This window comes from Streptopelia decaocto (genome assembly GCF_964273445.1).
Source record: "Streptopelia decaocto genome assembly, chromosome: 2".
Classification (NCBI taxonomy): Eukaryota; Metazoa; Chordata; class Aves; order Columbiformes; family Columbidae; genus Streptopelia; species Streptopelia decaocto.
In genome coordinates this window covers 110,734,339-110,749,279 of record NC_138655.1, presented here as the reverse complement: position 1 = coordinate 110,749,279, position 14,941 = coordinate 110,734,339, and the positions used below count along the sequence as shown (strand labels likewise).

General features: G+C 41.5%; 1 protein-coding gene across 1 annotated transcript in view; it reads left to right on the top strand.

Annotated features, from left to right (window-relative positions):
* The window catches only part of GLI3 (GLI family zinc finger 3), a 216,176-nt gene that overhangs the window by 158,657 nt on the left and 42,578 nt on the right, over positions 1 to 14,941 (top strand). Inside the window, exon 8 of the mRNA XM_082044232.1 lies at positions 14,503 to 14,719. Within this exon, the coding sequence (XP_081900358.1) occupies positions 14,503 to 14,719 (217 nt within the window). The remainder of the gene's footprint in view (positions 1 to 14,502; positions 14,720 to 14,941) is intronic.

The following is a 14,941-nucleotide window of genomic DNA, read 5'->3' as shown; positions in this document are numbered from 1 at the left end:
TTTGCACTTCACTAGCACTTCTTTTTGAAAGGCAGCATGGCCTAGAGTGAGTATAGAGGGGGTAATCACTTCCCATGATATTAAGAGTACCAATTCAAAACCTTTACAAAAGATTAGCTAGTCTTTAATAAACACAGGAGGCTGGGGCTTCATGTTCTATGTCATCTGAAATTCAGAACCTTTATATTTTTCTAGTCCCTTAGCAACTCTACAATACCAAATTTACAAAGTCAGTTTTCAGAAAATGAGCTGAATTCCCTGTCAGCTACAAGGTGTTTAAATCAGGAGTATTTCTACCTACTACAAGAGACTTTCTTTGGGTTAGGCACTTGTAACTGCAAATACACCTTAGCCATCTCATAATGTGTTAAAATTCAGTTTCATGTGAGCATGGGAGCCCTTTGGGATCTTATCCAAGGTTTGGAAGAAACTGAGGAAGCACAACAGAACTTCCCTTCCCCCCCAGGCTCTGCCCCTGCTTCCCTGATGTCATCACAATAAGAAGGAACAATTAACATAGCATGGTTAATTACATTCAGATCCTGGTTGTTCTGGCTCACATCAGTTTGCTCTGAGCTGATTTGAAGCCGAGTATCAGGGAATGGCAGTAAGGATATTTGCACAAAGAGTACTAGAAAAAGATAGCCAGGTTTGTAGGGTGAGCTTAGGCAGCAGTGGATTAATGTCAGTGAGGAAGACAAGAGTGTTCTTCTGCAAGCAGGTGTTGGATTCTCAATAATTTCCTCACTTCATATAAGCTCCTTATATAGAGCGTTTGTTGTATAATTAGTCAGTGCCCTTCTCTCTGAACTGTTTCATATCTAGAGACAAGTGACCATATATTAATTTCTCCAATTTTCTTTGGCAAACATGGAGAGAAAAGCAAATAGAAAAATAAAAACAGAGTTAAGATATACAAATGAAAATATAAAGTTATCACAGAGAAAAGTGAAAGTATCTCCAGCAGAGAGCCCAACAGTCTATTATGCATTGTATACAACAAGCAAAGAGTATCCTTTTATCAGGTCTAAATATAGTTGTAAGACAGGGAGCCCTCATGTTCTCAGTCTTCCTTCTTTATTCAGTGTTTTATATTTTTTTCATCTCCTCTTATTTGTCTTCTTTCTGAGACAAATGGTTGTTTCAATCTGCTCTTCAGAGAGTTCTTGCATTGTCATTTCTGCTGATACTGTCAGAAACAGTCTGCCTCTACTACATGCAATAATATTCCAGAAGAAGACCAGCAATTTGAATGCACCATGATTTTCTGTGTTCTGTTTCCCATTCTGTTTGTCTTAACACATTTTTGCCATAGCTTCACATTTATCAAATTTTCATTCCTACATTGAATTCTACATTGAGACAAGCAAGTGCTACTTGTGAATTGGCTCAGATAATTTAGAACTGGTATATGAGTAGTTCAGACTCTTCTTCAGTATCGCTATAGGTCTTGCTATCCGTATTGCTCATTCATCTGGCATACTTGGCTCTAAAGATAACCTTTAGCTGTTCACCATTCTGCTCAAAATAATTTTGTCATATATGTAGATTTCATTTTTTCATTACTTGATTCTATGCCCAGATTACTGACAGTTGCACTAAAAAACAGAAGACCCCATCTGAGAATTTTTATCTAACTTTTTCTAAACAGCAACTGCTCAGTTCTTTCATTTGATTCCTGTTTTAGACTCTAAGCCTGAAGTCTGTATATTTATGTAATTAAATCTGTGTAAAAGGACACAATCAGATGCTACTTAATGAAATGAATCTTTAAAAGGACATGTTTAGAGTAGAACAGGTACAACACAATATATTCAGAAATGTTTTGCAAGAAGCTCCTTATGATAATATCACAGAATAGTTTGGCTTGGAAGGGACCTTCAGAGGTCATCTAGTCCAAACCTGCTGCACTGAGCAGGGACATCGTCAACTAGATCGGGTTGCTCAGAGCCCCGTCCAGCCTGGCCTTGGATGTTTCCAGGGCTGGGCCATCTACCATGTACAGGATAAAAAGTATGTGAGCATTACAGGTGTTTTGCTGTTTTATTATCACTTTTATTGGAATCTGCCTAAGTGAGATGCAAAGCTGAGTGAAAGCTTTTCTTGCTTTAAAAGGTCTCTAGTTAATTGCATATAATATGTTGTAAATGAAGGCTTAGTTGCAGTCCATACTGAATCAAATTCAGACCAGGTGTAACTCCACTGAAACAGGTTTTATTATGACTAGACATGTCGTATATGTGCAGCAGAGGGCTTTATTCTCCGTGGTCTTGTACTGTGTATGGCTAATCTAAAGAAGGGAATATAATGCTCTATCATGCCATAATAGCTTCATTTTATACCCTCTTTCAAGAAGTGTGAATGGCAGAGGAGTGCTACAAAGTGAATAAAAATGAAATTCGTCAGTATTGCAGAAAGTTGCATCTAATTCAGGCTCTGATGAAATGTAATTCTGCAGCTAGCCTCCTATAGAAAAGTCACATAGATTATAGAATGGTGACATTCAGGGAGATTGTTTTGGAGATGACCTGCATCTTGCATTAGAAAGTGGTGGATGTTTTTCACCACAAATACACATGAACGGCAAGATTTCTGCCTTCAGAAAGTGTATAAGGTAAGAGGTCAAGCAACATAAAGAATATAGAGTATGCAGGCACGTGTTGCATGCACATTTGCCTGTACAGATACACATATGTACAAGTGTGATTATGTATAGATGTATGCCTGATAACTTGAAGCATCGTGCTCCAGACTGGTTCAGTGTTACTCAAAGAGTTTAAACTCATTGGACCCAGCGGATTATTAATTCCAGGAAAGTTCTGCAGCTAAGAGAAGTGTGCTGGAGCTTAACACTTCATTACTTCATTTTCAGACCCTAAAAGCAAGTATTAATTAACACTTTTAATATAATTAATGATACCAGTTTTAGAAACCCAAAAAATGCTTAGCTGTGAATTTAATTCAAAATCATATTTGCCAGAAGTGTCATGAGCGTGCAAGGAGGGAGCACAGATGAATTATGCAAGGTACTGTTAATACAAAGTCCAGTTAGGATACTAAGGATTCCTGAACAGGAATATCCCCGTGAGAAGGACAAAGCTGTCAATGCTGTCTGAGCACATAAGATTAATCAGTGTGGCTCTGTTCCTCTCTGTGAAACTATTCCATTTTGCTCCAGCATATGGCAATGTATTTGTGAAGAAAAATTTCACCTAGCCTAGCAGATAAAACAGAATAGATAATATGGTAAGTTGAAGAGAAGGTACAAACCACAGACTCTGTTAATTTTAAACTGGTAATAGAAAAGTGAAAAAAGAGGCAATGATGTATGTGAATTAAACACAATTGTAAAAATACTACTATTGTCTGATGAAAACTGGAAAAAATGGTATACCATATGCTATACTTTATTAGATACAGGATACATCTTTTTTACAAATTCAGCTAGATGACTTGTCTCTAAGTTAGTGATTTTTTAATGAAATGTGTCAACATTACAAATACAAAATACAATTACCTAGTCAATTTTGAAAAATTATTTCAAAGGTTTTCAAGTCTCATACCTGCCTTTAAGATCACACCACATGTCTGGTTTCATAGTCACAGTCTGATACTGTTTTTCCCCTGTACTTAAGTGACAAGCCACAGAAGCAACCGATGTCTTGTCTCTGTTGTCTACTCAAAGCTCAGTGTTGTCAGTTAGAAAGAAGAGGGAAAATAACAGAAATTAAATCAGAACTCTTCTCTCGTATTACTAATATATTGTGGGTAAAATGCTTCAAACAGAAGTACCTTTTTACAGTCTCCCTTCCTGTAATGCCATTTGGTTTTTGTTTTGCATCTAAGATATGTGAAGCAGTAAGAGTTTCACAAATCTCTTCAGGGCTGCAAGGTTTCTGAGTGCATCGTCACTCCTGTGACCCAAGCAATTTGTCAACAGTCACTCTTGCAGGTTGCTTCCATCAGGAGGAGAAGGAGATTACAGAGTTGGAAACAATTCCTTTTTTTTTTTCCACTCTTGTTTGCTTACAAAGACCGTACACAAATTCCTGTTTCCACCAACTCAAAGAACAGGAGACCGTTTTCATATGTGATGTTCCTGCCTGCTGCTTCTCTTCCAGGTCCTGTCCAAGGAGAACTCATTGGCTTTCTCTCTTCTACATCTCTGTTGGGGTCAGACTACAAATCTGTCCTGCTGATTATTCACAGCTTTCCACATCTGACTGTGCAATGTTCCTGGCTGCATATTACACATATACGTATTTCCATCAAAATATATACATAAACTTCTGTGTATGAAGTCAGCTCATGCAGACCTCCTCTGCTCCCATGGCTCAACTCCCAGCCACCCTTACTTACATCCCATTTTTTTGGACAGTGGCTACTACATGTCAGTTTACTGTGGGATGAATGAAGCTGTTTCTTACATTACTCCTTATAAAAAAGAGCATTTGAGCATGTGAAAAGCAGTATCTCATCACTGTTAACTTAATTACAAACTTGTATTATGACTTAATTATTTTAAGATTGCCATGTCTGTAGGGCCCAGGATTTAGGACAGCATTTAAGGACTTGCTGAAGTCAATTGCTGAAGAATATATTTCAGAAATATTTAAGAGTTATTAGGAGAGTAGCTTGGTACATTTGTAAAATGGGAAAGGTGCTTGTTTGCCCCTTAACAACATTCCTAAACAATAAAAAAGTACTATGAAAGCCCGAATCAAAAACTAAAGGTGAAATCCTGGCCTGCTGGAAGGAAAGGATAAAAGCTCCATTGATTTCAGCGAGTCTAGTTATTCACCCAACATTTATTAGTGTGCTTCTGCACACTGGTTCTTGGTTTCACTTCCCCACAGGCTTTATGCAACTCTTAAGGGAGAGCAAGACAAAGCAGTGTCATCTGTACCTACCTGAGCATGAGACAGAAGCAGCCATGGTGTTATCCTAATACCTGGTGAGCAGCTTTATTGAACATGAAGCCAGTCCACCTACAAATTGCCTCTCCTTTCATGAACTGGGCTCCTTTTTGGAGGGACTTGGATAATTTAGTCTGCCTAGTGTCAGTCACTGATGGCAAGAAGAAACGAGGGAGGCTACAGAGTGATCTGGGAGTGTCAAGACTTTTCCACAAGTCAGGAGGGCCTCTGTGCCCCCTTGCAGTGCAGGGTGCACCCTCCCTCATGGAGCAAGCACTTGGGCTGTGGATCTACCACCCGGACGTCAAAGATCCCTCAGGCCAAAGGGCCTGAAGCCTTCTCCTGCATGGTGGTGTAGGTGGAGCCAGTGTGTCTCACTATGACACATGTTCCTGCACTGTGACCAGTTCTGCACATTTTATTTCAAGAAAGATGTTAGATAGTTCTGGGGACTACAAGGAAGAGTAGGGAAAATGATCAGAGGTCTGAAAAATTATACCGATGAGTTAAAATAGACTAGACCTAGTTCATCTAGATTAAAGATGTGAAGATTGGGCAGGAAAAGGGTATAGCGATGATTTCAAATATGAAAAAGAGAAAAGAAAGGAAGAGACTGCAAAGGGGAAGGCGAGTGATGAGTGCTGGGTAGAACAAAGTGCCAGTCTTGAATAGGATAGAGGATAGGAAAGAAAACTTTATATGGTAAACATAACATGGTTCTATATGAATAAATAAAGATATCCCAAAGAAAGGAATCTATCTTTTTGAAACTTAAAACAGAAAAAAAAAAAAGAAATTTTAAGACATAAGAAATATCCCACTGGATCAAACTAGAGGCGTTAGATGCTATCTGGTCACACAGTCTGTCTCTGATGGTGGAAACAGCGGGTGCTGTTAAAAACCACATGAACCTAGCTGCTTTCTGACTTTTGTTCTCCTGTGCTCTCCCAACATCAGTAAATATTAGATTAGCAATCCCAAAGCATATGTCCTTCCTTGTTCTTTTTAGTAGTTGTTTACGGACCTGTTGTCTTTGGACTTTAGTCCCCTATGAACAAGCTGGCTATGTCTGTCTCCTCTGGCAGCCGCTCCACAAGTCCACCAATGCTTTATATTAAGCCTCTTGTAAGTTGTTCACCTGTGGCTTCCATTGAATGCCCCCTAGTTTACACACTTGAAAAGCTCTTTTCCTAAAATCTTGCAAAGCAGAACCAGAAAGGGCAAAGAGCTCAGTTACCTTTTTAAGACTTACATGCAGCAGATCTTGCAGAACTGCATGTGTTTTGTGATATAAGCAAGGTATCTTCACAGGTTTTGTGAACAAAATGATCATGATAGAAGGAAACTTGTGTGATATAACTAAACTATCCTCACTGTATTCACGAAATTGGGATCTCCTCGGCATTTTTGGGACAGCCTGTCTCCTTAAGCATACCTATGCACTGTATAGGAAAGAAGGAATTTTTCCTGACTTAAATTCACAGCTGTTTTGTGGTAGATTCTGCAGCTGTGACCAGAAACTGGATGACCTTGTTAGTAGGACAGCCACAAAGTAGCCACGAAGTTTGGTTTTGATTATAATGTCTGTTTTTCTTCTTCTTGAAGTCTGTTCCTTAAAATTTGATGTGCTCATGTAATTGCAATGTAGTTCACTGCCCTGCTTTACCTCCGGTGAAGGGAGTTTGAGACTTCACAGAGAAGGAGACAAGAAAGAGAGAGAGAGACAGACTGACAGACAGAGACAGAAGCCACAGTATGGAAAAATAAATTATATCACTGATGGGCTTTTCTGTCAATGTATATGAGTTATTGAATGCTTAAGATGAAGGATTACATGTTTTTTCTAACCCTTATCCCCCATAAAACTCAACAACTAAAATGATAACCTGCATGTAGTTTGTTAGTGGTCTCACATGCATTCATCTTTTTCTTTTTTTCCTTTTCTATTTTGTTAAAAAAAAAGGTCTGTAGCAGAAATACAAATCCGATTCCCTCCAGTGGTGTAGATTTTCATTTCTCAGAAGGCAGATGGAAGAAAAAGATTCATAATTCACTTACACTTCTGTGAATCCAAGATTTTTTGGAAGTGACTGGTGTTTTGGAAAATGTGAACAATGAAGGCAGGCATCTTACATTCTTCTGGCATTCGTATTTTGGAAGTGTTGAGCACCCCTTGTCTGAAGTACAGCCCCTTCAAGGTATCTTGGAAGAAACATGATGCAGAGTGAGGCCTCTGAAACCACTCATCGCTTTTGAAAAACGTGGTTGTTGGTTTCAGTAGTTCTGGACTCTCATGATGATTACTTTCAGGTCTTTTTTACTGCCCCAAGCATGGATTTTAGACAGTTACTGAGCAACACTTGTGCTATCTTGGTGCATGTTTCTAAGAAGACAAGGCTGGCTTGGCTGGGTAAGGCCAGGTGGTGCCCACCTGTCCTGCTGATGCCGGCCTCCTGGCTAGAAAGCAGCATGATGTTGGTGGCACCAGCAAGAGGGAATATAGGTGCTGGTCAAGGCAGAGGGATCCAAAGGGGTCTGAGGGGATTCTGGGCTACAGGGATTCTTCACTTATCCTGTATTCAAGAGTTATTGAACAAAGCATGTTAAACCTTCAGGGAGGAGGGCAGGAATCCAGGTCTCCCCTTCCCAACAGAGTGCTACATGCTGGCAATGCTGTGAGCTTTGATTTCTTTTTCTTCTATTTGGCCCGCAACATCAACTTTATTGTTGAACAGCTTGCATGTTTTCTGAAAGGCAGAGAAAGACCTGCTGCCTTCTGTTCTCTTCAGATCCCTTGATCTTTTCAGATCGGAAAAAATGTCCAGCTTCCCTGTGACAGCATCTTACATGCAAATGATGTTAAACCAGCCAGATCACAGAATCCCAGAATGGTTTGAGTTGGAAGGAACCTTAGAGAACATCTAGTTCCAACACCTCTGCTATGAATAGGAACACCTTCCATTAGACCAGGCTGCTCAAAGTCCCATCCAGCCTGGCCTTCGAGACTTCCAGGGATGAGGCATCCACAGCTTCTCTGGGCAGCTTGTTCCAGTGCCTCACTACCTTCATGGTGAGAATTTCTTCCTTACAGCTAATCTAAATCTACCCTCTTTCACTTTAAAGCCATTACCCCTTGTCCTATCACTACTTGCCCTTATAAAAATCCCTCTCCAGCTTTCTTGTAGGCCCCCTTTAGGTACTGAAAGGCTTCCATAAGGTCTCCCCAGAGCCTTCTCCAGGTTGAACAACCCCAAGTCTCTCAGCCTGTCCTCACAGCAGAGCTGTTCCAGCCCTCCGATCATTTTTGTGGCCTCTGCTGGCCCCTTTCCAACAGGTCCGTGTCTTTTCTGTACTGAGGACACCAGAGCTGCATGTAGGACTCCAGGTGGGATCTCACCAGGGTAAAGCAGAGGGACAGAATCAACTCCCTCGACCTGCTGGCCACGCTCTTGTTGATGCAGTCCAGGGTTTTTGGGCTGCGTGCACACGTTGCTGGGTCATGTTGAGCTTCTCCTCAACCAGCACCCCCAAGTTCTTCTCTGCAGGGCTCCTCTCAATCCATTCACCCCTCAGCCTGTATTTGTGCTTGGGATTGCCTGACCCAGGTGCAGGACCTTGCACTTGGCCTTGCTGAACTTCATGTGGTTTGCATGGGCCCAGCTCTCAAGCCTGTCAAGGCCCCCCTGGATGGCATCCCTTCCCTCCAGCTTGTCAGCTGCAACACACAGCTTGGTGTCGTTGGCAAACTCGCTGAGGGTGCCCTCAGTCCCACTGTCCATGTCACCAACAAAGATGTTAAACAGTGCCGGTCCCAATACTGAGCCCTGAGAAATACTGCTTCTCATTGGTCTCCACTTGGACATTGAGCTGTTGACTGCAACTGTTTGAATGTGACCATCCAGCCAATTCCTCATCCACTGAGTGGTCCATCTGTAAAATCCGTGTCCCTGCAATTCAGAGGCGATGTCATGTGGGACAGTGTCAAATGCTTTACGCACGTCCAGATAGATGACATCAGTTGTTCTTCCTGTATTGACCAATGCTGTAACCCCATTGTAGAAGGCTTCGAAATCTATCAGGCATGATTTGCCCTTAGTGGAGCCATGTTGGCTGTCACAAATCATCTCATTATTTTCTATGAGCCTTAGCACAGTTTCCAGGAGGACCTGCTTCGTGGTCTTGCTGGGTGCAGCAGTTAGACTGGCTGGCCTGTAGTTCCCTAGTTCATCCTTTTTTCCCTTTTTGAAAATGGGGTTATGTATCCCCTTTCCTAGCCAGTGGGAACTTCTCCAGGCTGCCATGACTTCTCAAATATGACAATATGATGGATAGTGGCTTAGCAACTTCCTCCACTATTTTCTTCAGGATCCTAAAATGCATCTCATCAGGTCCCACTGACTTGTGCACCTTCAGGTCCCTTAGATGATCTCAAACCTGATCTTCTTCTACGGTGGGTGGGTCTTCATTCTCCCAGTCCCTTCCTTGGCCTTCTGCGACTTGGGCAGTGTGGCTGGAGCACTTGCTGGTGAAGACTGGACAAAAAAGTCTTTGAGTACCTCAGCCTTCTCCATATCCTGGGTAGCCAGGTCTCCTGTTTCCTTCTGAAGAGGAATGACATTCTTCCTAGTCTTCCTTTTATCACTGATAGGCCTATAGAAGCTTTTCTTATTGCCCTTGATGTCCATGGCCAGATTTATTTCTTTCAAGGATTTACCTTTCCTAACCTGATCGCTGGCTGCTCAGGCAATTTTTCTGTATTCCTCCCAGGCTACCTGTCCTTGCTTCTACCCTCTGTAGGTGACCTTTTTGTGTTTGAGTTTGTCTAGGAGCTCATTGTTCATCTATGCAGGCCTCCTGGAGTTTTTGCCTGACTTCCATCACTCCTGAGCTTGTAGGAGGTGATCCTTCAATATGAACCAGCTTTCTTGGCCCCTCTTCCCTCCAGAACTTTATCCCATGGTACTCTACCCAGCAGATCCCTGAAGAGGCTGAAATCTGTTCTTCTCAAGTCCAGGGTAGCAAGTGTTCTGTGTGCCCTCCTTGCTGCCATAAGGATCTTGAACTCTGCCATTTCATAGTCACTTCAGCCAAGGCTGCCCTTGAGATTTGCATTTTCCATGAGCCCCTCCTTGTTGCTGAGAACAGGGTCTAGCATAGGACCTATCCTTGTTGGCTCCTCTGTCGCTTGGAGATGGAAGTTATCATTGATGCATTCCAGGAACCTCCTGGACTGCTCATGCCCTGCTGCATTGTCCCTCCAAGAGGTATTGGGCTGATTGAAGTCACCTATGAGGGCCAGGGCTTGTGAATGTGAGGCTGCTCCTTTCTGTCTCTTGAAGGCCTCATCTGCTCGGCCTTCCTGGTCAGGTGGCCTGTAGCAGACCTGCACTGTAATGTCAACTGTCCCTGCCCTCCCTTTAATCCTGACCCATCAGCTCTTGGTTGGCTCCTCATCCACCCCCAGCTGGTCACTGACATGGAGGGTGGCACCACCCCGCTCCCAGTCTCCACTGCTTGCCCTTCCTGAAGAGCCTTTACATTTCTGTTCCAACAGACCAATTATAGGAGTCATCCTACCATGTCTCTGTGATGCCAGTGTCATAGCTCTGCAGGTGTGTGCACTCTGGGCCATTTTGTCTAGACTGTGATTTTGTCAAGAAAGGTTGAACCAGATGACCCTTGTGGTCCCTTCCAACCTGGTATTCTATGATTCCGTAATTCCCTCTTGTTTATTCCCCATGCTACGTGCGTTTGTGTGGAGACATTTAAGATGGGCCCCCAATGAAGCTGAATTACTGGCTGGAGTGGCTGGAATTCCTTAGTGCTGCTCTTCAGGTGCTCTCCTGCTGACCTGTGATCCTTCTCCAGGCTTTGGGTATCTTTTGCTGGCACTGGCATCAAAATGGTAGATGTGGAGTGGATTGAGTTTCCCCTCTCCTGGAAATTTTATTTTAAACCCCTCTTCACCAGGTTGGCAAGCTCTTCATCTTCTCTGACAGATGGAGCCCATCAGCCCCCAGTAGACGAGGTCTCTCAAAGCTCTTTATTTTGCCTTATGAAGAGGCCTCCAGAAACAGCTGGAGAGAATTATTTGAAGGCAGCTATCTGGGCTATTTAAGGAATTACTTTGGTGTCTGAACCTCTGTCACCATTTCTGAGTACTCCTCTTAGCTGTGCTGGCTATTCCTCTGCTCCCTCACAGTCTCCTTTTAATTTCAGTCTGAGTTATTTGAAGTTTGGAGACAAAGCGAATGAAGTGCAGGGTGCCAGACTCTGTAGGAAAATCCTAGTACATCAGATGCAACCCCTGCTGCTGAGCATGAGGTGAAAGAAAGATTCTAAAGAAGTAAGGATTCTTCCTTTCCTTAGCACATCTGACCAGCTGTGTTTTAATGCATCTGCTACTGGTGTCATTGTTTTCTGGTCAGAGCCACTAGCTGAGATGATCCCTGTCTCCTCTGCTGCACCCTACAAGTTCGCTTACTTGCAAGTTGGACAAAAGTTGGCAATGCCTGGCTTAGCATCCTCCTTCTGGAGGCTCACATGGTGTTAAAGGAGATGTAGATAAAGAGGACATCTCTATGAGGTAAAACCTGTCCTTTTGATGGAAGTAATTTTTATTTAGCCATTTTTAGGGAGGGGTATAGCAAATATACTTACTTAATGTTTAAGCACTCGCACTGTACTGGTGTAAGGCGTGTCACCGCAGGCCAGTGAAACGTATTTGTTAAAGCAGAGCTGTATTGGTCCTTTAGTTAGAAAGGTACTTTGTTGTTGGGGAGGCATCATTCCTTTTTGTATTGCTCTACACGTAGTAAAGAGTGCAAAGGACGGATGCTTTACCAAAGATACCCTATTGACAGGGCAGTCTTTTCCCATCTTTGGAGGGACTAAGTGGAGAATATTGCCAAACTCCAGTAAATAGGAGCGAGCGGCTGCAAGTTGTACATATACATCTTGGGGCTCCTACAGTCTGTTTCCTACTTGGGGCCAAAGGTTCCTCTTCAGCCTCCAAATTCCTGAGTCTCTAGTCAGTGGCACCTTAACAGCCTCTTCCTGAGATAAAAATATACTGAGATCACAGCAGTTCCTTCCTTCCCCTCCTGAACTGTTTGGGAGGGATCTCCTGTGCTCTTGCTTTGGATGGATTAAAAAATTAATGTTAAATGCAGGTGCTCATGTAACTGTAGTCACAGAACAGTGATGGACAATATCTACATCCCTGATGTGAGGTCTTAAGTCAGTCATGTCTTGTATCTGAATCATAAATTTATCTCCTTACCGTGTAAGATCTGAAGAATATTACCAAATTTTTGAACCTGGACTAGTTATTGTTGTGCATGCTTAAACACCTAGAAAGGAAAATACCCCACCTGTATTTCCAAGGGTGCTATGTGCTTCGAGCTCCCAATGAAATCAGTCTGCTGGGTTCTTTTTGTTGTTTTAGACTGATGCAGCTGAAGGGTGAATATGTCCTAGGCATTAACTGCTCGCAGAGAAACAAAATACTTCATCCAAGTTGTTTACCTATTGCATTTGTTGATCTTGGTGAATTTGACAGCAAATTCAGGATGATGCCGTCTAGTGTTTGAAGAATATGAGATGAACTCACAGTATATACATGGAAGAGAAAAATGCCAGGGCAGGGTAAGGAGGCATTGTTTCAGCCTCATGTATGACATTGTAATTGTACGTTTTTTTAATGAACAGACCAGAGTAGTTACACTTAGCAATGTTTGTTCACTAAAAAGGAAAAGGGGTGTTAAATCATTGTGTTCTTTGATGAATGGCTTGTACACTGAAGAATAAATTGAACAAACTGGCATAGAACTCAGTGAACATGAAATCAGCTATTAGAAGAAAGCTTGTGAACAAATTCTGAGCCTGATATGCATCTTTTGATTAATGTCCTATCAATCATCCATAGTGGCTACCTTAGCTAAGTCGTGCTGTAATCATTCATGGTTGCTTACAGGAACACTAGCAGGGACTATAGAGCTGCAATAACTGAATATTATTACTGATTTCTCCCTAACTCTTGCTGTGAACAATTACTGTTTTCACGATGTTTCTGCCTCCCTTTATTAAAAAGAATACAATGCAAAATGAAAATAGAGTTCCTCAAAGACCAGTAAAATTCTCCCAGGGTATTCTTAATGATATTCTGTCCTAAATGGGCAAACTATTGTAATGCAGAGTTCTCACCAGGAATAATAGTAATCTAATCACATTGAAGCTGTCTCTTTATGGATTGTAGTCAAACAGACAAAATGTATAGTCAGATTAATGAACACAGAATTTCTGTAGAATTACTACTTAAAATTGTTGAAATGATTTTAGTTCTTTTTGTATCACAGTATTTTCAGTTAATGCACTTAGCAGCAACAACCATTAAGACTCCAGACTGTATTTTGGATTAAATCCACCCTTTTGACATTAGAAGAAGCCTTAACTCTTAAAAGAGCCTTAACTCTTACGCCTGCACCCCTCTCTTTTACGACCCAGTGTTTTAGATTTGTATGACTCTTTCCAATTATGGTTCTTTTTTTTTTAATGAAAAAAAATCAATGAATACACTTTTTGTTCTTTCTTTTTTTTTTTTTTCCCCTCTCATTGTATGTTATTGGCAAACGTTTACAGAATTTCATATTCCTGTGTATGAAGATTTAGTTCCACACCATTTATTTTTTGAGTGTGACACAAAGAATTCTTTGGCACTACCCACAAAATAGGTCCTTAGATGGCAGTGTAATTTCCTCCAAAGTCACTGTAGTCTGGGAAATACGGTGAAGTAATGAAGTGATGACAGGTATTAACATGCGTAATGGGCTTTAATAGACATTTAATGTTGTTTAACTGGAAGAAGGAGAAATGCTTTCCCATTGGAATATTTCTACATTGAAACTCATTGATCACCAATTTCAGAGGGGAAAGGTTAATCCATCAGTTTCTGTAACCAAACTGCACTGATGGAAATTCTTTAGGTGACATTCTGGATGAACTGAGCTTTCCATCTTTGCAAACAAATGAGTGATATGACAAGCATGGTGTTCAGAACACATTTAACCAATTGATTTTCTCTCCTCTTGTAATAAGATCTAGAGACATATGAAAGAGCGTAGCATGAGCCAAGATTAAAGGAACTGCTTCATACACGCGAACATAGGGGAACTGCATTATCAATAAAAGTACTATAAAGCATGTAGGCACCCATTCTTTTTCTTTATATAAAGTTTGTTATTGCAATAAATAGCTGTTATTGAACTGCTTGCCTTTTATTTCAGTTTTTCTGACTTTTATTTCAGTCGGCTTTCTGTGATTTCCTGGTAAATGTTAGGAAAAAATGTTATGTTTTGTTATGGTATCATTTTTGCACTCACTAGTAAATCCAGGCCAACTCTAGATTTAAAAGCAGGATTTTATCATCCTTTGGGGCATGAAGAAAGACACAAGGGGGAGGGAGGGACTTGACTTCAATTGATGTAAATATATCAAATATATTTTTAATGTTTAATCTGTATGGTTCCACACTGTAATGACCCTCATCTTTTTCCTTCCTCTTCCCTCCTTTTTCTCCCAAATTCAGCCCTGCTCTGAGTTTCACATACCCTCCTACGCCGGTATCCCTCCAGCAAATGCATCAGCAAATTATAAGTCGTCAACAAACCCTAGGTTCAGCCTTTGGACACAGCCCTCCACTTATCCATCCTGCTCCAACTTTTCCTACCCAGAGACCTATCCCTGGCATCCCCAGTGTCCTGAACCCTGTCCAGGTCAGCTCTGGACCTTCTGAGTCCACACAGGTGAGAGACAACAAAAGAAACCTTTGCACCCCATTAATTTATGAAAAAATGAAGCAAATTACATTGTCTCAATGGCAATTAATCACCACTGTCACCGAGACCCTTCGATAACAGTTTTCTTGCAGCTACAGCATTTGCAAGTCCTTTTATTATAAAGTACAGGAGTGCATGCATCGTTCCCAATTTGTAGTGTGCTTTTTAGTCCTCGTAAATATTTTGGTA